The sequence below is a fragment of the Crinia signifera genome, chromosome 4, assembly GCF_055691185.1.
Source record: "Crinia signifera chromosome 4, ASM5569118v1, whole genome shotgun sequence".
Lineage (NCBI taxonomy): Eukaryota > Metazoa > Chordata > Amphibia > Anura > Myobatrachidae > Crinia > Crinia signifera.
Genome location: NC_139220.1, coordinates 234,293,545 through 234,317,576, shown reverse-complemented (window position 1 = coordinate 234,317,576; position 24,032 = coordinate 234,293,545). Strand labels below are relative to the sequence as shown.

Sequence of the window (24,032 nt, the reverse complement as noted above, 5' to 3'; positions counted from 1 at the left end):
GCTGCCCGCCCAGATCTCTGCTTTTGCACGGAAAAATGTCCGTGTGGTCTGAGGTTGCGGGAGCTGGTGGACCACTCGGTCCTGCATTCGATGGTCTGCGACCATCGAATGATGGGGGAGGTTCCCTGAGATGGAGGAGGCGTATTCCATGAAAAATACACGTGCGGTCCGTTTGGCCAGCTTCTTACCGCATACGGACGGAGTTGGCGATCCGTATGGAAGGCGGGGTTTCGCACGCACGGTCCTGGCCGCATATTCGGATCCGGCCGCACCGATCAGAATAAGGGCCATTGTTATTGGACTTGACATTAGTATGGAGTTCCTGACTAGAAGATGAGCAATCTCCAGGCTTTATGATTCTCCATTGAAAGTCTCTAGCAGTGTCAACCACCTGGTTTCAATCCATGTCCGACTCTTTATCTTGGACTGTATTTTATTTTTTGACAGCACTGTTATAAGTAGATGCCATATCTATAGTAGATTACTGATTTGCTCATTTTATACATTAAATATATCAGAAGCTGTAGAATGGCTATGGTGGATGAGTTCAGAGTCTTTGGCTTATGTAGCCATTATAAAGGTACTTTTATATGATAAATGGATAAAGCTGGAGGTGAGTGGGGCCTCAGCAATGTCTGGTCGCATGCCACTCAAAAGTCTCACACTATCCCCAAACCCACCTGAGACATCTGAGTCTCTAGAAGACCTGAGCAATGATACTCCTCTAATTGTGCTCTAATGAGGACTGCACATGTCAGAAGATGACTCTGGTTTGGTTAGCTCTTGTGTGGAGACCTTGCAAGGAGTGTACTTAAGTTTCACAATGAAGCCCAACAATGCACTGTTTGAAAGACAGGAGGCAGTGTTGTAATCTGTTTTGTAAGCTCAGAAGTGCTGGAAACTAGTAAGTTGACCCCCAGGACCAGTCCTAGATCCTGTTTTGTGTTATGTGTTCAATGGTGATACTACCAATAAGGAAGGTAGATCTTTTTGCAAATCATGCAGAGATTTGTACCATGGATGATGCCCCATAAGATACACAAATCTGGAATGTGAGATCTACATCAAACTGTAAAATAATTCATATAGTATGTGATTTACACCTGGGATCTAGATAGCTAGTGGCGGCATTTGTACACAGCTGAGAAAATGAGACCTTTTGTATAATGGAGTCAGGAGGACATCAAAGCCTAGTCAAGAAGTGGGGAAGGCCAGTAGTATAAATGGTTGTATAAAAAGTAGCAGTATCAAGACGAGGACTTTTATATTGTCATTTATGGGGTTTTATTCTTGCTTTTGCTTGTTTTTTTTTTGTTAGGCGCTGCAGAACCCTTTTGGCACCACGGAAATAAACTATAACCATAATTATCTGTTTGCAAGTTAAGCTGTGTACACACTATACGGTGTACAAGCAATACAATGTCGGCAATGAGTTCCCTTGTTCTCCTGTACAAAAGATACCATACATACACACTTGCCAATCTTACATAAGACCTAAAGATATTTTGTCAGTGGCCACATTCAGGAGTATGTTATCCTCCAATTGAGCTGCATGTATGGGCAGAGGATTTAGTTTACGAGGCATGGGAGTGCCCATATCATGTGTAGACACCATACATTGTAAACAATTTATTGTTAGGGTTCAATAACAATAAATTGTAACAATAGATACTTTGTTCCCAGCTTTACTGGTAAATGTATATAGGGGACACACTTCCAGATTGGACATAAAAAAAATGAAACCTAAGAAAGGGTGACCCATCCACGGATCAGTCCCATGGACAGATGTGGTGTGTTGGCGAATGGTTCTATGTAATTTAGATTGGGTTGGTGGGAGAGGAATTATCCAATATTGTGGTTGAGGAATGTATCTGATATAATTTGCTAGGCGACACAATAACATTACAGAATCTGTAATTAATAAATGAATCATCACCGAGTGGATGTGGTGGAGACAAGTACAGATATTAAACAATGCCGGATGAGTACAATGGTAGTCATCCATGTGATAGGAAAAGGCATGACCTGCCAGTCTGATCTTTGAATGGGTTAAGGTTTATTGATACTAAACAGAAGTCATTAGCTGTAGCAGAGTGAATATCTGTAATGAGGGTGGTAGCTGGTTCGGGAAGCTTTGCCAAGAAGAGTAACTTGACCTTCTGTTTTGTGTGCTAGTGAGTGCATTCCAGGGAATGAGATTCAGCTGTCTGCGGGGACTGAACCAAAGCGCAAAATGAATGAGGTAAGCCCCCCCTAACACTTTTTCTTCACTTGCTCCAGTACATGTGTATTCTTCTATCATCCTTTTCTCTTTTGGGATTTTGTTTGAACTTAATCAAGTGGTTAGATCAAACCTCAGAGACATCTACCTGACCCCTTTCATTCTCATTCTGGAGGTATTGCTCTGCTCCTGGCCGTAGCGCTCGGTTCCTGGCAGAATGGACTGTGGAACAATTAATGCATGAATTAATGTCAATTGCTTATACTAGTTAATTGTGACAGGTTCATTTACATTGAACATCTTTTCTACATCCAGGACGATTATCTCCCAGATGAAAGGAGGCAGGTTGAGGTCTTTAAACCTTGAATGACCCAAAGTTTTGTAATGCTGTGTAATATAAAATGGGTGGTAATAGTTTTTTAAATTTGTGCTTTTTTTTTTTTTGTGGTATTTATATACATTGTTTAAATATATAAATCACTCGCACACAAAGTTTCAACAGATGTTCTAAACCCCTGTAGGAAATGTTGCTGATGAAATGCTAATAGGAGTAACTTGAGACTGGTTTTCTTAGACACCCATAATCTGTTTTCCACTCTGTGCAGGAATGGTTTTCCCAGAGGATTAATATGTATCCCCTACGTAGGCTTATTGTTTAATATGTGCAGTGACCACTATTACCAGACATAGAACCCAAAGCAGGTTTTTCTTCTCTCCTATGCATTACAGTACACTAGACTCTGGTTTGTGTACCTGAGTACAGTATATAAACCTACTCTATGGCCGACTACTATGATCTACATAACCTATATGGAGGGAAAAGATGTGTCGTTTGCCCATATGTGATCCTCACATTGGGTTTATCTACTAAAATGAGAGTTCTGTTGAAGATGGGATGTTGCTTAGGACAACCAACCAGAATATACTTCTTATTTATTAAACATATTCTAGAAGATAATAGACTCTTATTGGTTGCCCATAGCAACATTCCATCTTCAATAGAAAACTCCCATCTTCGTAAATAAACCCCATTGACTCTGTAAGCCATACTCGTTGACTACAAACGAAGGGGGAGTCTGTAAAATGGGAGTTCTATTTCAGATGGGATGTTGCTATGGGCAACCAATCAGATTCTATTATCGTCTAGATTCTGATTGGTTACCCACAGCAACATCCCATCTGAATTAGAACTCCCATGCTAATAAATTTCCCCCTAGAAGTCTGCAAACTTCAAAATATTATGTTGATTTTTGAAAAATTATAAATGTATTTTATTGTTGTTTACCAATAACTAAATCAGTAACTGGTAATTACTGCATTTTTTTTCTAAATTATGACAATTGTGCCATCTTTAGTGTCATGTTTTGATCTTACATGATGATTTTTTTTTGTTTGTTTAGTCACTGCTCAGATATTTTATTTTAATAGTTCTTTATGTTCACATTGCATTATTTTTTGTTTTTGAAGGCAATTCGATGTACACTGGTGAACTGCATCTGTCTGGGATTTAAGCCTGCAAAAATAAGTCCCCGACATTGTGAGCAGTGCAGGCATGGATGGGTGGCACATGGTAAATTTGTGTAACTGTACTGTCACTAACCTCTGAACTATCTGTATGTGTGTGTGTTTGCTTATTGATACCCTATTTCTGATACCTGTCTCTCACCTGTTTTGATACAGCTTTAAGCAAGTTACAGATTCCGCACTTCTATCCCACCAGCCAAGTTGAGATTGTTCAGTCCAGCGTGGTCTTTGATATCAGCAGCCTCATGCTTTATGGCACTCAAGCCATTCCCATTCGGCTGAAAATTCTGCTTGATCGGCTTTTCAGTGTCCTGAAGCAAGAAGAGGTTATACAGATCCTACATTCACTGGACTGGACACTTCAAGACTACATTCGGGGTTATGTTCTTCAGGTACTTTTGTGGTGTAACTGCTACTGCCATCAATATAGCAGCAGTGTTTAGAAAATGTTTTGGCCTCTTAACGGTACCTCAAGTTTTCCTAAACAAAAAAAAACAGAAAAAAATAAATATGTATGTATATATGTGTGTGTGTGTGTGTGTGTGTGTGTGTGTATATATATATATATATATATATATATATATATATATATATATATATATATATATATATATATATATATATATATATGGCCTACATTCCATTTTTTTGCCACTGAATCTAGTGTACTGTAGTGAAAACTATTCTGTTTTCTGATTGGTTGCTGTGTTCGTAGGATTGCCAAGAGGAAGTCTACTGTACACAAAAAAAATGTTTTCCCACAATTCTCTCTTAAATATATTCAAGTACATAAGCCTTTGTAACTTTTACATACATATTTTTGAATGTTATTGTTAGTGCTCTTAAGCTGGGTACACACTAGTTGATATTTATTACAAATTTGTCGATAGCGACATGATTTTACAACAAATCGTCTAGTGTGTACCTACTACATCACTAACTGCGTGTTTCCATGGGTCGCTAGGGACATACCCCCCATCAGCTGTTCACGAAGCTCAATCGAACAGTGTCGCTAGCAATGCTGGTCCCACACCTTATGGGCTCACTATATGTTGGCCCTTCCATTAACAGGCCAACACATTGGCCAGTGTGTGCCCAGGATAAGTCTTGTATACAGACACTTATAAATCATAAGATATATTTTGTTTACAGTAAAGTGCCCCAAACTGTTACCTACTGTAAACACTTTATTTGCTGAACTACATGTGCTGGCTACCATTTTTTCTTATTTAGTACAAGTTGTAAAATTATACCCTGTAACACCTTTTATAACAGGCACTTTGCTAATGGCCACTAACAGCATCCTGCACTCTACTGGCTCTTAGTTGACACCTTTATGGCGTTCAGAATGAACACCATTTGCACACCGCACATGACATTACTGCAGCATTCACCGCAATGTAAAAGCTGTTCTGTGTTTTTGGTTGTTTTTTTTTTCTTTTTAAATGAATAAAATCCAGCTATGTGCATGAAATATTCACACGGGACTTCAAAGTATGGAACTCGCTGCTTTTTGAATTTGCCTCCTAAGGCTTTGAACTGGAGACACAATTGAATACAATTTGTTCCATCCAAAATATTATATTGGAAACAATGGAACCATGTTCATAAATACCATAAGGGTAGTGGATATCTTCTTTTTTATTTATTTATTTTCAAAATCAAATTAAACTGCAGCACATCTGAAAGCCCGCACTATAGTAGTGCAGTTTTATTGCCAACAAACCAAAGTATTTTTATAACAACTTCCAGTAATATTTATAAAATGAGGTGCAAAGCTGATTATCTAGTCGGGTAATCCTATAAATCTTTCCCATGCACTTGTTAAGAGCACAACTGAACAGAGTTAAACTATGTTAAAAACATGTAGCAAGAGTCTCTTACTTCCTGCTGCTCGCTTCAGTTATGCAGGGTTTTTATTTTTTATGCTAAGCTCGATTATGGTCTTATATTATAACACTGATCAATTTTTAATGATTTGGATATTCCTTACGTTTTAGTGTTGGGATTAAAAATATGGAATCAATTATCTCGAAACCTCTACAGCATGAAAAAAATATGATGATACATTTGTTATCAACCTGAAAAGTCTTTCATGCTCTGTGAAAAGTCTCAGTAGACTATCAAACACATGTCCTGTGATAAAATATTTATTGTAGTTATTGGGAAAAATTAGACAAGGCCAGAGTTTGAAATAACTCCCAACACTCAAGTATAATTACAGCTGTGCTCTGTGGATGCTGGCTATAGATCAATATGCCTTCATTTATTCTGCAATGTTTAGTTGCCTGGAAGATTATTAAACTTGCGATGGAGGGGAAGGGGGGGGGGGGGGGTTGATACTCAAATGAGTAGCTAATCTAACATTTGGATTGCAATGACTTATTTCTACATTAACTGACCAATTTAAAATTCGATGAGAACTGTTCTTTATGTGTAATCTGTATATAAAAAGTGTTTTAAATAACAAGTTACGGATTTGATGACTTTTATATTTGGGGTACTTTGCCTTCAATATTTCTATGTCGGTAGCACCTCTTTCTAATGTACAAGGGAAAGAGGGGATTCTTGCTTTATTAAAATAAGCCCGAAAATTAAATGGAATTTTAAATGATCCAACTGTGATAATGGGACTGGCATGCAAAGTGTTGGAGAAACCATCTGAATGCCAGAACCTTGCGCCCATCGCCACTTATTGAATTGGCTATTGGAATTTGAAGTGTGTTTCACAGTCGTTTCCGTATGAAACCATCCCTAACCATTGCCCTTAGATGGTTTTAGCCAAATGTTGGTGTGTAGAAAAGATTGTTGTTTACGTAAGTGAAAACAAGAAGGCGCTAGGGATGTGGTGTTTTGCTAGCTGCTCACACCTGAGGGGAGGGTCAGTCCCCTAGTAACAATTGGGGAAAAAAGGGAAAGGTGGTGGAGCGCTTGAAACTATAAAATATCACACATGGATCAACTGGGTATCACATAAATTGTAGAAATTATTTAATAAGCAATAATGTGCACAATAAAAAGCACTAGTAAAAAACGATAAACATTAAAATGTCTGCGGACACTGGAATTAGGAAAACTTCCACTTGTTCCTAGTTACGCTCCCTTTGAATGAATATAGACATATTACCCCTTTGGTTGTAATCCGTTTGGCTGGTATCAGGGTGTCCAATATTGCTGCTGAAGTCCCTTGAAATTTGCCTGGAGGTGTTATGCAGGTGAACCTGAAGATTACCAGGTGGGTCTCCAAAGATTGAGCAGACGATGGTATCCCTTGGAATAGAGTCCAGATATTAGGATTTATATGTGGGGAGTCCAATCAGATGGTATAAGGAGCTGGTTCAAGTGGAATATTGTGCAGAGTCCAGAGTCCAACAGTGGGTAAAACCAACGCGTTTCGTTGTATTCCAACAACTTTTTCAAGGTCTATCACCCTTGGTCTGACCAGGGTTTAAATACCCTATAGACAGGAAGTGCTGTTTGGTCACATGACAAAGAATAATTAATTACCCAGTTGATCAATTTTACTTAAAAAACATGATTAAATATACTTATTTTGCATAGTGTTGTTGTTACAAAAACAGGAGGCAGTCCTAAACACAGTTTAAATACAAATGCAGTGAAAAAGAGATTTATTGCGCTCCATTTCCGGTTGTTGGAACGCACGCTGCGTCCAACTTCCGGTATTTGGAACGCATATTTTACCCGCGATTGCGGGAAAAGTATTATGTTTTCATTAATATACTTATGTTCATTAGTGAGGCTTAGTGGTTATCAAATTTGGTCTCATGTTGGTGCAGTCGCATTAGAATGTGCTGCACTGTGCAAAGAAATCGTACATCTCCGTGACAGAGCCGGAGATGTATTACTTCCGGCTTCCGACTTCACATTTTAGTGGAATGAGACGCAAGCTGACATACTGCGTCTCTTCCAATTGTGTTCCGTTGCCATGAAAATGCAACGGAGCAGCGCAGCTTAATACAAGTTTATTTTATAAGTACATACAATTAGATGCTTTAGAGTAGGACCATCTGATGCTCTGAGATGGACAGGAAAAAGTTTTTCAACTTTGAGAAATTCGTTTATACATCAGACATATATCAATTCCCAATACAGTGATACACATGAGTTATGCATAATACAGCGCCCTTGCTGTGGCAAAAAACCTGACCCCATTAGAAACCGATCTCTACTTGATTAAGGAGATATTAATCTGTGGATGGCCTAGAAATGCAAAAAACAAGAAGCGATAAACAGGATTTGCATATATACATATTCCCACAATTCATTGTACCAATTATGATAATAAATATAAATGATTAAATAAATAAATAAAAAGCATATAAATACCCAAAAAATAATAATATTAACAGCTATAAATGGTTATTGGATTGTCACGTTCTTGGTAATAGAAAATTATGTTAATAAACAAGAAGGTAGTTTTATTCTAGCTATTATCTTCTAGAACAGGGCTGGTCTAACCAGTCCTCAAGATCTACCAACGGTCCACATTTTCCATATCACCTAGCTGGTGCAAAGCTGTAGCATTACTAACTGTCACATTTTCAAACCTACTGCATTCATTCCTACTATAGACCCACAGGTTGCCTGAAAAACATGAACTGTTGGTAGATCTTGAGGACAGGTTTGGCCACCCCTATTCTAGAAGGTACTGATTGGTTGCTATGGGCAAAATCCCCACTTCTTTTTTTTTTTTTGCAATCAATTTTTATTAAGAAATAATACGAAGTAAAAGAACAATTAACAACTTTTGTCCGATGTGAGACTATACAATATGTAGTCAATGAGACAGCATCAAATAAGTCAAGCCAACAGGTTGTGTTCTTGGAGCATTTGGATCTGCTGGAGTATATCTGTGTGATGGCTCAGGGATACAGCCAAAGCTTCAATTCTCTCTGGCGCAATGTGAACATCTCGCATCGGGACACATTAAACAACATACTTATCGTATTAAATAGTGAGAAGAGAAAGTAAAGAAAGAAAAGGAGGAAACAAAGGGGTAGAGAGGGGAGGTGAGGGAATGGGGTAATGGGAGCCACCATCTTTTTTGTTTGTTTTTTACACTGCTTTATACAGAGCCGGTCCGCTGTAGGTAGTCTGGGGATTCTTTATATGTGAGCCAGTTAAACCAGGTAGCAGTGAATGTTTGAGGGGATTCCTTTAGGAAGGAGGACAAATCTTCCATGGACATGTATAGATCTATCCTCTGGAACCACCGGGTCACAGGGGGGGATAGCTTAGATCTCCAGTAACAGGGAATCACCGCTTTTGCTGCATTCATCAGATGACGTAGCAGGGATTTCTTGAAACGGGAGATAGGGATGTCCATAAGGTTTAGTAGCCAGAACTCTGGGGTAAAGGGAAGAGCAGTGCCGGTGATATTACCTGAGATTTGGTGGATTAGTCGCCAGTAGTCCTGGATGACTGGACAGGACCACCATATATGTAAGGGGGAACCAGAGTGCAGTTCACACCTCCAACAAAGATTAGAGAGATTATTATTCATTTTGTGCAATACAGTTGGGCACTTATACCATCTAACAAGTATTTTATATTGTGTCTCTAGAGTTTGGATAGATGAGGATGATGCAAATACGTATTTAAATATTTGGCCCCACTGATCCTCCGTTAATTCCCTACCCAATTCCCCTTGCCATGCTGCTGTATATGCGGGGACCGGGTCTGAGAGGTGGTCCACACAAATCTGGTACAGTTTAGAGATCAGATGTCGAGGGGCCTCATTCGAAAGCATTAATGTTTCAAAGGGGGTCGGTTCCCAACCTTGTTTCCGTTTAGGGAGCGACGAGACAAAGTGCCTAATTTGTAGGTAAAGCCAAAAGAGGGACCTTGGGAACCCCGTGGTTTTGTTTAAGTCATCAAAGGAACGTAGACCCGATCCCTCTGTCAGTTGACCCAGATATGACACATCCGATGAACAACGACTGGGGAGGTCTCTCAAGTGAAAACCTGGTGGAAACTCCGGGTTATTAATTAGGGGGGTAAGTAGTGTCACACCGGGGTCAAAATAACTAAGGTTTCGGAATTTCCTCCAGCACCGAAGTGTCGGGGTCAGAGTGGGGTGGTTGACTACTGGGAGTTTTTGAAGCCACGGGGATACCCGCGGGGATATACCAACTGAGTGACCCTCTATAGCTGGCCATAATTTATGTTGGACAACTCTGGACATCTCTACAATCCTTGAGATATGTACCGCATGGTAGTAGCTTAAGAAGTGAGGTAATTGCAAACCCCCTCTCTCCCGACTTTGAATAAGGACTTTCTGAGCAATTCTAGGTCTACAACCTTTCCAGATAAACTTACTTACTACTGTTTGTAACTCTTTAAAGAAGGAATCGGGGACCGCGATTGGGAGGGCCTGGAGCAAGAATAGTAGTTTGGGGAGGAAGTTCATTTTAATGGCATTAATCCTGCCTAGCCAGGATAACTTAAGTACAGTCCACTTTTCAGTTAGGGCTCTCAGTCTGGTCAAAATCCCCACTTCTAAAATCTCGCATCTTTAGTAAATATATCCCATACAATTTCAGCTTTAAGTGTTTGTTTTTGTAGATATTGTGTTTTTTTTTATTATTATAATTATTATTATTATTATTATTTTTTATACAATCAGTTTTATTTATTTTTACATATGTGCTCTTTCCTTTAGGATGCATCTGGAAAAGTCTTAGATCACTGGTCTATAATGACAGTTGAAGAAGAATTGGCAACATTGCAGCAGTTTCTCCGTTTCGGGGAAACAAAATCTATTGTAGAACTTATGGCAATTCATGAAAAAGAAGGATACTCTGTGCTCGTTCCCAGCACTAGAACAAATTCTGACATTAGAGCATTTATTGAAAGCAGTAACTCCAGGAGCAGCCCTATTCCACCTTCTACGCTGGATAAAATGTCTTCATCCTTGTTACATCCATTTGAGAACATGATCAATAACATGGCCTTCACACTACCATTTCAGTTCTTTAGCCCAGTGCCTCCCCCTCTCATCGGCTCCCCACCGGAGAGGCCACTCACTGAAAGAAGTCATGATCGAGGCAACGAAAGTAAACTAGATGCCCATATGTCATTCTCCGAGAGCAGCTTCTTGACTTCCAGTTCTGCATCATTTCATTTGGAAAATGAGTCCAGCATAAGTGCTCATGATGTCATCAACAAAGCAGAAGATGACAGCCCGTTAAGTGATTCCAGCTCGCACAACACAGTGACAAACTATGATATGGCTTCAGGTTCTCCTGACAGTAAGCTGAAGGCTGCTGAACGAAATGGCATTGGACCCAGAAAGGGCCGTGTATTCTGCACTGCGTGTGAGAAAACATTTTATGACAAAGGAACATTAAAGATACATTACAATGCTGTACATCTGAAGATAAAACACAGGTGTACCATTGAGGGCTGCAATATGGTATTTAGTTCTCTACGCAGCCGAAATCGTCACAGTTCGAACCCCAACCCACGTCTTCATATGCCAATGAATAGAAATAATAGAGATAAAGATCTCAGGAATGGACTAATCATCTCTGTATCAGAGGATCACAAAAGGTTGGGACTTAAAACTCCATCTATGGACAACAGATCTGCTAACTATGGAAGTCCTGGCACTGACTTGAAGATTCCATCTGGTCTGCCTAACGTTGGTCAGTCTTGTGTTCTTATTCCTAACTTGAAAACTGTTCAACCAGTTCTACCTTTTTACCGAAGTCCGGTCACCCCAGCTGAGATAGCCACTACACCTGGTATGCTTCCTTCCCTACCATCCATCTCTTCGTCAGTTGGTGAGAAGCTGGAATCCACTGATCTACCTTTAGATGCAATGCCCAAAAAGAAGTCTAGAAAATCTAGCATGCCCATCAAAATCCAGAAAGAGTCTGTGGATGCCCCAAATGAAAGCACAGAAAATGTTAGTTCTGAAGAGGATGTGTCTCCCGACAAGGATGATGACCACGTTTTTGATGATTGTGATGAAAACCTAGAGCCCTCGGTAGAAATTCCAAGTGGTATCCAGAGGGATCACGTGCATTTTTCAAATTCATTACAGCCCCAGAATGGGGGTGAACAAAACTTTCACTCTGTTATAGATAAAAGTTATGACAATACTTCTTCTGATTCAGAAAATGAATTTCATCCCTTCAAAACAGAGCCAGCGCTGAAAGTGGATCCTAGTGAAAATAAATATGAACACTCAAACCACTTTAATGTTGTGAAGCAGCTGGCTGACCCCTCCTTGTATAGTAATGAACAGCCAAAACATGCAAATTCTGAGGACCGTATTGAATTTCGACATTACCCTTTGACCGGAGGCATATTTGGTGCAATATCTAACAAGAGCTCTGGCTTAGGTAACACTGCAGAGCTAGAACGCAGAGACCAGCACTTAGACATTGCCAAGGAAGAAAATCGCTTTCACTGTGAAATCTGTAAAAAGGCTTTTAAAAACCCTTACAGTGTTAAAATGCATTACAAAAATGTGCACCCCAAAGAAATGCATTTATGTACAATCAATGGCTGCAGTGCTGCTTTCCCTTCTCGAAGGAGCAGAGACAGGTAAAGTCAAAGATACAAACCCCCAAAACATCTGCAATACATTTTTCTCATGTACATTTTCATTCCATTAAGATTATAATTTAAAGTTTGAAAAAATTGCCACTGTAGACAAAGGAAATAGTATCATGTATTATATGTTTATATAGTGCCAATCCTAGAACTCTTTACTGGAAAGGAAATATTTTGTCATTCAAAGCAGTCGTTTCCACATAAGAGTTTACAGGTTGAAATTCCTAATGCAGACAAAGCATGCTCAAGCACACGATGAACATAGAACCCCCTTATCACCACATAGTATATATATATGTGGGTGTACACATGCGTCTCTGCTCATCTATGTCGCGATGGGTGCAAGAATCGTGGCATGAGGCTATGGACCTTATTTTGGTTCACTTGCAAAGGCAAATTCCTTCTCAAATAGACAAAACCATTTGCACTGCAGGTGGGGCAGATGTAACATGTGCAGAGAGAGTTAGATTTGGGTGGGGTTTTATTTCAAAGTGAGATCTATATTGCAGTGTAAAAAAAGGCAGTCAGTGTTTTCCCTGCACAGAAACAATATAACCCATCCATATCTAATTATCTCTGTTACATCTGCCCCCATCTGCAGTGCACACGGTTTTGTCCATTTGAAAAGGAATTTGCCTTTGCGAGTGAACCAGAATAAGGGTCTATTTGTAGCTGCTAGTGCAATTCATACCATGCATACCTTATGGGAAGTGGGTCTGTACACCGTCCCATAAGGTATGCACAATATCTCCTACAGTACGTCTCATACTAGCAGGCCATTTACTAAACAGCATCAAATAAAAAGCTAATTCCAGTCACTAATCCACCTTAAACACCTACAGTAGCAGTAACGTACCTCCAAACTTTTCTGATTCTTGGTATGACAGACCTCCTTTTTTACACACTGTCTTGCCACCTCCAATGATGACCACAGGGTCCAGCTGTGACACCTATCACAGGCTGTTCTGCTTAGCAGAACAAGCTGTGAATAGATGTTGTGTGCATGTGTGCGGCATCTATTCAGAGAAGCTGGCTGCATGCCCAGCAGTTTACAGAGCACTTTGCATGCGTACAGTGCAAACAGAGTCATGTAAAATGGGCTGGGCGTGGCTGGCGGGCACAGCATTTACTGAAAGGCATAGATACAAATAAGGTCTGGCCAGCATCATTTATAACCTGTCCTATTACATTTCAATATCTTTCTACCTGCAGTAAGCTTTACGTTCCCCTTTTTTTCTGGTTCATTCCTGTACAAGCAGTTTCTCATGAAGCAGCTGGTCACATCTGTTTGCAACGAAGATGCATTTTTTCAGAGCAAATAGACACAAAAATTTAGCTTTGCGCAAGTTGAGACATGTCACTTCAAGATGGGCTATTTGAGTGTGGCTACAGCAATAGTGTGTAAGGACACATCAAGTTTCCCTAATTAAATCAGCAGCAATTAGGAAAGGGATGCAGTTAAAAACCCGGCTGTCGGGATGCTGGCTGACGGAATGTCAGCGCCAAAATCCCAAATGCCGTCAGAAAACCGGTGCCGGAACTCTGACATGGATTACTATGCCGAAATCCTTACAGCCGGCCTTCCAAATGCAAGTATGCCAGGGTGGGTTACACATATTGATATCCTTATGCACTAAATAGTATATATGCTGTGATATAGTATTTATTTTAATACTATAGATGTGCTATATACTATAGGCTGTAGAGAAGATAGAAAAAAACTAACAATTAGGTAATCAGAAAAAGGTTAAACATCTCCTAGCGCTCACCATGCTGTCTGGGTCCGGCCAGTCGGGATCCCGACGTCGGGCTAATGACTGTCGGGATCCCGACTGTCTGACAACTGTACCACACCCCCTTCAGTAACCACCCTGCTATCTGACTGGATTCAGATGAAATGCACCTCTGGAAATGAATATTGCTTGCCCTCTGGAGTCAGGGAGTTTATCTTCACAGCAAGTCTTGACCTTAGCAGTAAGGGGGTTAATTATGTGATTGCAGACAGAAATACAGTATTAGAGCACTTTAGCTTTCAGTGGTTCATATACTTTGACGATGTGCAAGGTACAAAAAGCACAAGCGAGTGTTTCCATTATGTGCTATTTAATACAACCTGGCCCATCTTGCTGGCTAATGGCTAATACTCCCTTCACTGATATATGTATTTCTGCCATAGTTAGATCTAAGGGAAAAGCAGATTGCATGCACATTCCTCTTAGAGAAATACAGTGTATGTATGAGAGAACCAAACACAACTGTAAAGTTTTTCTCTTACCTGGAACTGTCCAGTAGCAGATTTTGCACACCAGGAAATGCTGTAACAGTCATTCCTACACTTTTGTTTTACAAAATAGGGGTATACAGGGGTGTATAGGGGTACACAGCAAACGGCTCCACTTGACCTGCCAGGTCTTGTGAGACTCTGCTAGCAGCAGGCATCTTTCTTGTGTGTTTTGCTGAAAATGCATCTTCGTCACAACATGACGCAATTTGGATGCACCAGGAGACTGCTGATTTAATATGTGACAGTTGTATATGTGTGTGTGACTGAGTCACTGGACCTGTATCACACTTACCTTCTCTCATGGAAGTTGCGGGATGCTTACAATTGTTCACGGAGCCCTGCGCAAGAGCAGGTTTATCTACTGTATCCTATCCGCACCTTAGTGAATGGCGCGTGCAGGATTGAGAGATAATCAGACATTCATGGGTCCATGGGAGGGGGCGGGGCTGTAATAATGCGATTCACATTAGGTAGGTATGTATGATCTGTATATGTAGGAGCTGCAGCTTTTTTCCAATAAAAGTTCTGTTTATTCTCCATACTCAGACTCCGTCACACATAATATACAAGTGTCGCAAAACCAAATATATCAGCACAGTCTCCAGGTCAGTTCTACACACTCCGTTGCAAATCAGATGTATTTTCTAGAAAATAAAAAAAATGCACACTGCCAGAGTTGTACAGGACCTGGACCTTGCACCATTTATCTTACACTGTGAAGCTAGATGTATGAGGACACATATGGAACCTTGGGTGCTTTCCCCACTAGTGCACCCCAATTTTAGTTTTTAGAGATGTTGAAATGGTCTTAAATTGTGGTGGCACATGATATGTACAGCTGTGTCACCTTGGGTTGAAAGGACTGTGACTGATCATGTAGTTTCGAGCATACAGGTTCCATAGATGATATACAATTATTGCCCGTCGGCTGTGACATGGTATTTTTTTCAACATTTTTTTTGCCATCGGCGCAAAGCTGTGTGTGTCTAGCCAAGAAAAACCTAAGTGTTTTGTTCTAAAACTTTAGCGGTATGCAATTACCCACGATCATTTATCGTGTGTAAACGACCCCCCCTTCCTGAAAATAGCCCCGTCTACAAATGAGTTAGGTTTCACTGAGCTTGTGTGTTTTCCTGAGACCTAATAATATAGGCTGAAATTTTTTGGGGACAAACATTAGGATAAATAGTTGTAGATGATACATGAACCCTATATTACTTTACTTGGTACTTGCTGTAGTTTATTATGTTTGTGTTATTGACACAGCCATGCAGTCACATTTTTTTTTTACATTCACATTTAGTCGCAACTTTTTTTTTTTTTGGACGTAGTGTCACTTTTAATTATTGTATGTTACTTACTGTAATTAAATGATGCATACTATAAGCAACAATGAATCATTTTCTGTCCATCACCTCGTCTTATCTCTTACACATCCTTTGTATTACAGGCACAGTTCTAATCTGAATCTCCATCATAAGCTACTGACCAAAGATGCTTTGGAACTGCAGAATAACCCTTACAATATCCCTTATCTTCTGAAAGACATGGCCAAGGATCACCACCAGTACTCCCCACTGAAAAACCCAGGACAGACGTCTGTGATCTTCAAAGGGATGAACCGAACAGGGAGTCTGGTTTATCCCATGAGCAAGATCAGAGAGCCTTGTTTGGACAGCTTTGGTACAGATCCTGTGAATGACAGCGTTGTGCTGGATTTGAGCACCACTGCAAGTATCAAGTCTGCAAGCAGTTCACATTCCTCCTGGGACTCGGACGGCGGTAGTGAAGAAGGTAACCTACCAGTGGAAGATAGTGATGAAAGCTGTGAAGGCTTGAGCTTTATATCGCAGAATGAGCTTTACCAGAATTTTAATTTGGTTAATAGAGCTCATCAGAGTTTTTCAAATATACCTTCTGGTATACCAATAACCTGCCACATCTGCCAAAAAATGTACAGTAACAAGGGAACATTCCGGGCCCATTACAAAACTGTGCACCTCCGGCAACTTCACAAATGCAAAGTGGCCGGCTGCAATACCATGTTTTCCTCTGTGCGCAGTCGGAACCGACATAGCCAAAATCCTAACTTGCACAGAAGTTTTTTGGAGTCGCCAAATACTGCGTAGTAGCAGTGAAAATATTTTTTTTGCCCTTCAATATTAGTTGTGCCAATATTGGATATTCATTTCGAACATTTCTTGCCTAAATGGCCAGATTTATGTTGCTGGGTCCCCTACTTAAACATATAATAATTTATTATGATAAGAAATATTGTATAGGAATAGCAGAAGTTTGCTTTTTCTGGAGCTCTTTCATTTAAATGTCTGTGTTGTCCATTTTTTTTTCTTATTAAAACAGATTTCTCTGGAGGCAGCCATACTTGGAGGCTTAACCAATATTTATTAGAATGTAGCCATTTTGCTCATTAAGAACCAATGCTAGACATGTGTCTCTGATCTGTGATGTCATTGGGTTCCAGTAACTAGGTGCAAGCTCAGTGATGTCATTGGTTGCCAGTGCACTGTGGCTGCATTCTCCTAAATATTAAATATTAGTTCTGCCCTCTAATCCTTAATCCAGTGTTTGGGAGACATATGCACTTTATTATGAAATATGTCTTAATTGTTGATAAATATGCCAATTCAAATCTATACCATCATGTAGTTGTGATTCAGTCATTATAAAACAGAATTCTTTTTTTTTTTAGACATTCAGATTTTCTTTTAGTACTCTATGCCTAAAATTTATAACGTGACCTTTCACTTTAAGCAAGGGCCTGAAATTTTTATTTTCTTTTTTACATTTTAATCGTTATTGTGCCTAATTTGGGCTTTAAATATGGTTTGTGTGTGTGTGTGTGTGTGTGTGTGTGTGTGTGTGTGTGTGTGTGTGTGTGTGTGTGTGTGTGTGTGTGTGTGTGTGTGTGTGTGTGTGTGTGTGAGTGAATAAAGACGTCTCCACCAGAAAACGTGTTGGGATGGATTCCTACTTACCAGATGTTTGTAATGGGAATAAGGAACTTGTCGCTCACTGCTATTTTTTTCAATACATCTTTTTCATTTTAGGAAAAAGCTTTGTCTTGAAAGAACGCAACAATGATGCATTTCAAAGTAGAGGATGTGCAAACAGCTCCTTTTACTGACAGCAAAAACACAAAATGGGCAAACTACTGCTGTTACGGTGCCAGCTGCAAAAAATATATATAATATATATATAAAAAGCTATGTCTGTAGAAAAAACCCTGTGTAAGTAGTATTGTGATTATGTAAATTGTACAGTTTTGATACCATGTCACTTAAGAATTGTCACTGTAAGTTGTTGTAATGCTGTATGCTATGCACTTGTTACAGGCATTTTTGTATTAAAATGCTTTGTTCACTTTCATTTTGAGTTATATGTCTATAATTGTCTTCATTTGTGTGTGTTAGTATGTGTGTGCATGTATATGTGTGTGCGTTTATGCATACATACATGTATATACACATGTGTATAATAGATACATGCTTTCTCTTTTAGTTGGAAGAAGGTGTTCTCCCATTCTCCCAAAGCATGGTATTGATTAATCTGTTAATACTAGGATTCCTTTTCTTTCTCTAAATGTAGAGATTCCAGGAGGACTGGATTTATGAAATTTCTGTTGTGTAATAAATATATATATATATATATATATATATATATATATATATATATATATATATATATATATATATATATATATATATATATATATATATAGATTCAGTACTTAATCCCGGCGGTCGGAATCCCGACAGCCAAAATCCCGACAAGGGGGGGATGTGGATCGCCCCCCCTCGCGGGCTCGCTGCGCTCGCCACGCAGCGGGCCCCGTGCCTCGCTACGCACACTAATTTATTCTCCCTCCAGGGGTGTCGTGGACACCCACGGAGGGAGAATGTGTCGGGATTTCGGCGGTCGGGATTCCGGCGTCGGGATTCTGAATGCCGGGATCCCGACCGCCGGGATTTTAACTGCATCCCATATATATATATTTGAAGAAAGCTAATAGATTTCATTTCCTTCACCTTGTAGCAAGCAGTGCTTCATAGTTTTTTGTTTTGTTACTTAAATTATTTGGAATAAACCTAATCAGTATCCAAGTTCTTCCAAAATGTTTTGGCATCTGCACCGGAAAAGTACATGTGAAAGATGCACATTAATGCAGATTACTCTGACATCTCCTGTGTGCTGTTGTGTTCCAGATATAGGCCATTAGTACACAGAGGCATCATTGATCCCTATATGACCATACAGTATATACCTAAATAGGGCATAAAGGAAAAATAAACAATTCAGTCTATACCCAGATTCTTTTTTTTTCCAATAAAACAGACATACTCGTCTTTCTTTTGTATTTGCTAGATACACTTAAGAAGAAGATATTTATTTTTGCTTGTATGTGAAGAATCTAATTCTTCATCAGCATCCTATACTGGTGATTAGCAAACCACAATGGGAAACAGGCATATGCAGACACCTTTTTATAAAGTTCTATCCTCCAAAAATGTCCATGTTCACAAAAACATATAGTGAGGCGCTTCTGTTCTTACATTGGGCATCTCAACAGTTCAGGATTTAAGGATCTTCCGTATATACTTGAACACTGGTATTTGCTTCACAATTATTGAAGTTCTAACTAAGACACTCAAACATGGGCATCCTTAAAACCTGTACAATTAAGCTTGGTATATACTAGCAGATATATTGGCGCACCTGTGTACGGGCAGTTGGTATCTGAGACTTGAGATCTCAGCTGGGTTTGAACATTTAAATTCCTGTCCAGTTGTGACATTACACAACACATCGGGCAGATGATTGGCCACTGGTTATGCAATTGCAAAAATATATAAAGACAATCATTAGTGTTATGTTAATGTTGACTATAGATGACCTGTGCTGCAGTGATTAGTATTCTGTGGGTACTCTTTACTTAGAAGGGCGCCCACGATTTTGATCGTGGGCATCGTTAGTAAAAAATCTCGGGCATCTCGGGCATTGAATGCACTAAAAAATCGGGTGTGATCAACCGACGAGATGCCCGAGATTTCCCATAGGGAACAATGTTAAATGTCTCAATTGACCCAATTTTCCTGTTCAATGCCTCAATTGACCCGATTTTTCCATAGGAAACAATGTTAAATGGGCCACAGAGGCCAAATAGGCACCCTGAAGTGTATAATGGCCACCTGAATTGTTAACGCCACCCCACGATCAACGTCAACCCGATGCGTGGCGAGCGCATCGGTACGCGTCCTACGACCTTTTCATACCCCCACTATCCACGTCGGCGTGGAGTTGAGAATAGAAAGTGTGGCGAGCGCAGCGAGCCACCGAGCCCGAAGCGTGGCGAGCGCATGCGGACAGCTGTGAAGCCCGCGAGGGGACGCGGATACCTGTGAAGGTATCCGCGTCCCCTCGCGGGGCTCGCCACGCTTCGGGCTCGGTGGCTCGCTGCGCTCGCCACACTATTCTATTCTCAACTCCACGCCGACGTGGATAGTGGGGGTATCAAAAGGTCGTAGGACGCGTACCGCCGCCCCTCGCGGGCTCGCTGCGCTCGCCACGCTTCGGGTTGACGTTGATCGTGGGGTGGCGTTAACAATTCGGGTGGCCATTATTCACTTCAGGGTGCCTATTTGGCCTCTGTGGCCCATTTAACATTGTTTCCTATGGAAAAATTGGGTCAATTGAGGCATTGAACAGGAAAATCGGGTCAATTGAGACATTTAACATTGTTCCCTATGGGAAATCTCTGGCATCTCGTCTGTCGCATCGCACCTGATTTTTTAGTGCATTCAATGCCTGAGATGGCCGAGATGGGCGCCCTTCTAAGTAAAGAGTACCATTCTGTGTTAAACGATAACTCATTAGCAAGTGGTCCAGTTGTATTTACAATTCTAAAAAAAAAGATGCAATTTCTAACTGGATTTTGTTAGTTATTTATAAGTATTTCCACAATAGTTGCAATACATTTTGTATTATCAATGTACATTTTTTTTTTATTAATAAACATTGTGCTACATGCTACAAGTATTCTTATTATATAATTGTTTTAATAAAATTAAACTTTACACAATGTGTTCTTTTTGGGTACTTTTACATGGGTACTTTTGTCACTGTTTAGTGCTACTCCAGACAGAAAAGTGCTGGTGCTGATAGCACTAGGGCAGAGATGTATCCAAGGGTAGTGTGAAGAAAGAGATCAAGTACCAACCAATCAGCTTCTAACTGCCATGTTACAGACTGTGCTTTGATAAAAAGACAGGAGTTGATTGGTTAGTACTTTGACTGTAAGCTTTGAGAAATCTTGAATTTATTGCATGCTGAGAAATTTAAGTAACTGAGAAATTTTCCTCGAATATCACATGGGAGTGCTTGCATATAGCAGCTTAGGAAGGTTAGTACCCCATGTAAGGAGTAGTACCCATTCATTTCAGTGTGCTACCACAGATCAACTTCACCACTGGGATGACGGCTGCTGTAGGTGGAATGAAAAATAATTTGCGTGGTTTCACTATTGGTTTAGCATGGTAATATTTTTATAAGCTGTATATGTTTAGGTATTTCAAGGAGTTTGTATAGTACTTGAGATTTTTAGTTTACCATTGATGGTTTCGAAAAAAAATAAAGCTTGTAGGAACAGTTTGCCACATTAGTAGAAATGAACGGAGATATATATATAGGGCCTTATTCTAGTTCACTCTTTCTGACAAAATCCTTCTTAGATGGGCAAAACCATGTGCACTGCAGGGGGCAGATGTAAAATGTGCAGAGAGAATTAGATTTGGGTGAGTTATTTTGTTTCTGTGCAGGGTAAATACTGTCTGCTTTATTTTTACACTGCAATATAGATCTCACTTTGAAGAAAAACCCCACCCAAATCTAATTCTATCTGCACATGTTACATTTGCCGCACCTGCAGTGCACATGGTTTTGACCATCTAAGAAGGATTTTGTCAGAAAGAGTGAACTAGAATAACCCCCATAGTGCCTGGAGAAAAATCTGTACTTCCTCATAAGCCCTATTTTGTTCCTACCATGCTGGATATCTACCAAAAGTCAAACACATATATATCTTGCCCACAATCCATGACTTTGCAATTTCCCAAAGTATTTTCTGGTGTTTCATAATTTTTTTTGACTGAGTGCCAAAAGATTTGAGCTTTGTACTTTACATCTCCGAATCCATGTGGCGAATCTGCTACTTAAGGGTTAAGGATCATCCCCTCTCCAATGCACCTCGTTCTCAATCCACAAAGCATAGGGTGTAAAAGGGAATGCTAACCATACACACTATCCAAGCATATGGAAGCTGGATGTGTTTGACCCCCTGGAATCAAGATCGGCTTCTTTTGAAACCTGCACCCAAAGAAGACTAAACATTAAGCCAGTTGTCAAATCCATTCTTGAGTAAGGCAATAAGCCCTAAAACCATAAAGAATGAAGAGTGGGACCTTCTTTGCAAGGCAGCACAGTTCTTTCATATACCCTATGATACAGTAGCTCATTGCAGAAACTTTTATTCTATAACATACTGTATGGCCTAATTCAATACAAACCACGGTGAGTTGGGAACCCACAATGCGCAGTACCCATTCTGCGCATGAACAGGTTGGGTCTTGCGCTCACATCGTGGTTCTGTTAACACTGGGCCTGATTGACTGACAGGCAAAGGCTTTTGGAGGGAGGGTTGATGATAGCGTTTTCCTGGAGTGGCAAGGTCGTGTTCTGCACCGTGAGGTGCCGTTTACGTGACCTCATAAGCTGCACTGTGACAGGCAGCCTGAGGAAGGTCAGACTTACTCAGGCTGCTGTTGGAGAGGAGCATTACGACCATCCTTTAGAACTGCAATAGGATCACAGTTGCAAATGCAGGCAGAAGGTGGCTACGGTCATGATTCAGCATGGATCGCATATGATCAGCTTTTGCGATCATGCTGAATCAGGCCCATAGTCTGTATAACATTTTCAGATCATTTATTTCTCAAGATCCTGAATTAAAAAATCCAAGCTGTTACAGCCTACCACAGAGATCCTGGTATAGAAATGTATGCTTTGACAGACCATTTATTGCAGAGGAAGCCATCATTTTGGTCCCTGTGCCACTTTGTCAGCATGCAAGGCCCTTCCTTCTCTATGGATGTCAACGGATCTCTTGTCATAGATCAAAGCATTGTTGCTTTCTTGTTGCGCATATATTCCTTTTGATTATTTCAGAATTAAACCAGCTGCATTCCTGTATCTTTAGTGCATGGTAATGCAAGGTGCTTTCAGAAGTGTCCAGGCATAAAATTGCAGTAAAGCAAGGAGAGGGCTGCAAAAATGTTTCAAAGGCTTTTACTGTACAATTCAAAGCATTTTTATGAAGTGGAAAGCTAATGGCATCACCCACACCTTGCCTTGCCTAGATTGCTCCAAACTGGGTTACAAGCTAAAGCCCCTTCACATTGGGAGGATGGAAGCCCCATGCTGAGCAAAGTACTTAAGCACAGATCGCTCCACACACATTGCTGACACACATGCAATGTACTGTACCAGCGATCTGTGCTGACCAGTGTTCTCTGCTGAGAACACTGGCGATCTGACTAGAGTTTGACTGCATGCAGGCGGGAGTGCGCATCGCCATCACTATGGGCTGTACACACTGGGGGAATGTTGGCTTCATTTCTAAGAACTCTAGACAGATCACATAGAAATTGCACTGCAATCGTCCTGTGTGTAAAGGCCTTTAGGAGCATACTGAACAAGGAAGCTACCAAGATGCCTGTTAACATGATTGGACACACTGGGCGAGATTCTCCAAACTAAAAATGACGTAAAAACCCAGTTTTTGGGGTTTTACTGCATTTTAATATGCAGCAAAGCCCCACCGCCGGGGCTTCACTGCGGGGGGGGGGGGGGGGGGGTTACGCCAGTTCTAGATGGCGGAACCCCATGGAAGCCTATGGGCTTCTCTTTGCGTCCCCCGCCGCCCCGCGCACCCAATCCCCCCCCCCCCTGCCGATCTGCGACGCACCCAGTCACCTGTGTTCGGGCAGCCTCCTGCCGTGGTGCTGACCGGACCTGTGACCTACTCCCTGCACCTCTTCTGAGTGCAGGGAGGAGGAAATGGAGCCCTTACAGCAAGGTAAGGGTGCAGGGAGGGAGGGGGGAACCCGCTGCACATCGCCGGCCATCGCCTTTGAGTTAATAATTGCATATGTTACTGCATATGCGATTATTACCAATGCGAATGGCGGCCTATTCTGTATCTGTCTCACCATACATCATCTCACCTAGAACTATTTAGTAACAACAAGGACCATTTTATAAGATCGATATACCACTCTTTGCTATCATATACGCACACGTTAGGTGGTTGTACACACTCAGCCTTCAGCGTCATATAAGGTTGAGCTT

The 24,032-nt window shown here is 40.6% G+C and overlaps 1 protein-coding gene across 4 annotated transcripts in view; it reads left to right on the top strand.

Moving 5' to 3' along the window:
• BNC1 (basonuclin zinc finger protein 1) overlaps window positions 1–18,249 on the top strand; it is a 136,200-nt gene extending 117,951 nt beyond the window's left edge. For all 4 annotated transcript variants that reach the window (XM_083184006.1, XM_083184009.1, XM_083184008.1 and 1 more), the window contains 6 exons: window positions 2,176–2,242; window positions 3,689–3,791; window positions 3,902–4,137; window positions 10,428–12,319; window positions 16,063–16,406; window positions 17,681–18,249. In XM_083184006.1, the coding sequence (XP_083040132.1) occupies window positions 2,234–2,242; window positions 3,689–3,791; window positions 3,902–4,137; window positions 10,428–12,319; window positions 16,063–16,406; window positions 17,681–17,757 (2,661 nt within the window). In that variant the 5' untranslated portion in view covers window positions 2,176–2,233 and the 3' untranslated portion in view covers window positions 17,758–18,249. The remainder of the gene's footprint in view (window positions 1–2,175; window positions 2,243–3,688; window positions 3,792–3,901; window positions 4,138–10,427; window positions 12,320–16,062; window positions 16,407–17,680) is intronic.
• The last annotated feature ends 5,783 nt before the right edge of the window (window positions 18,250–24,032 follow it).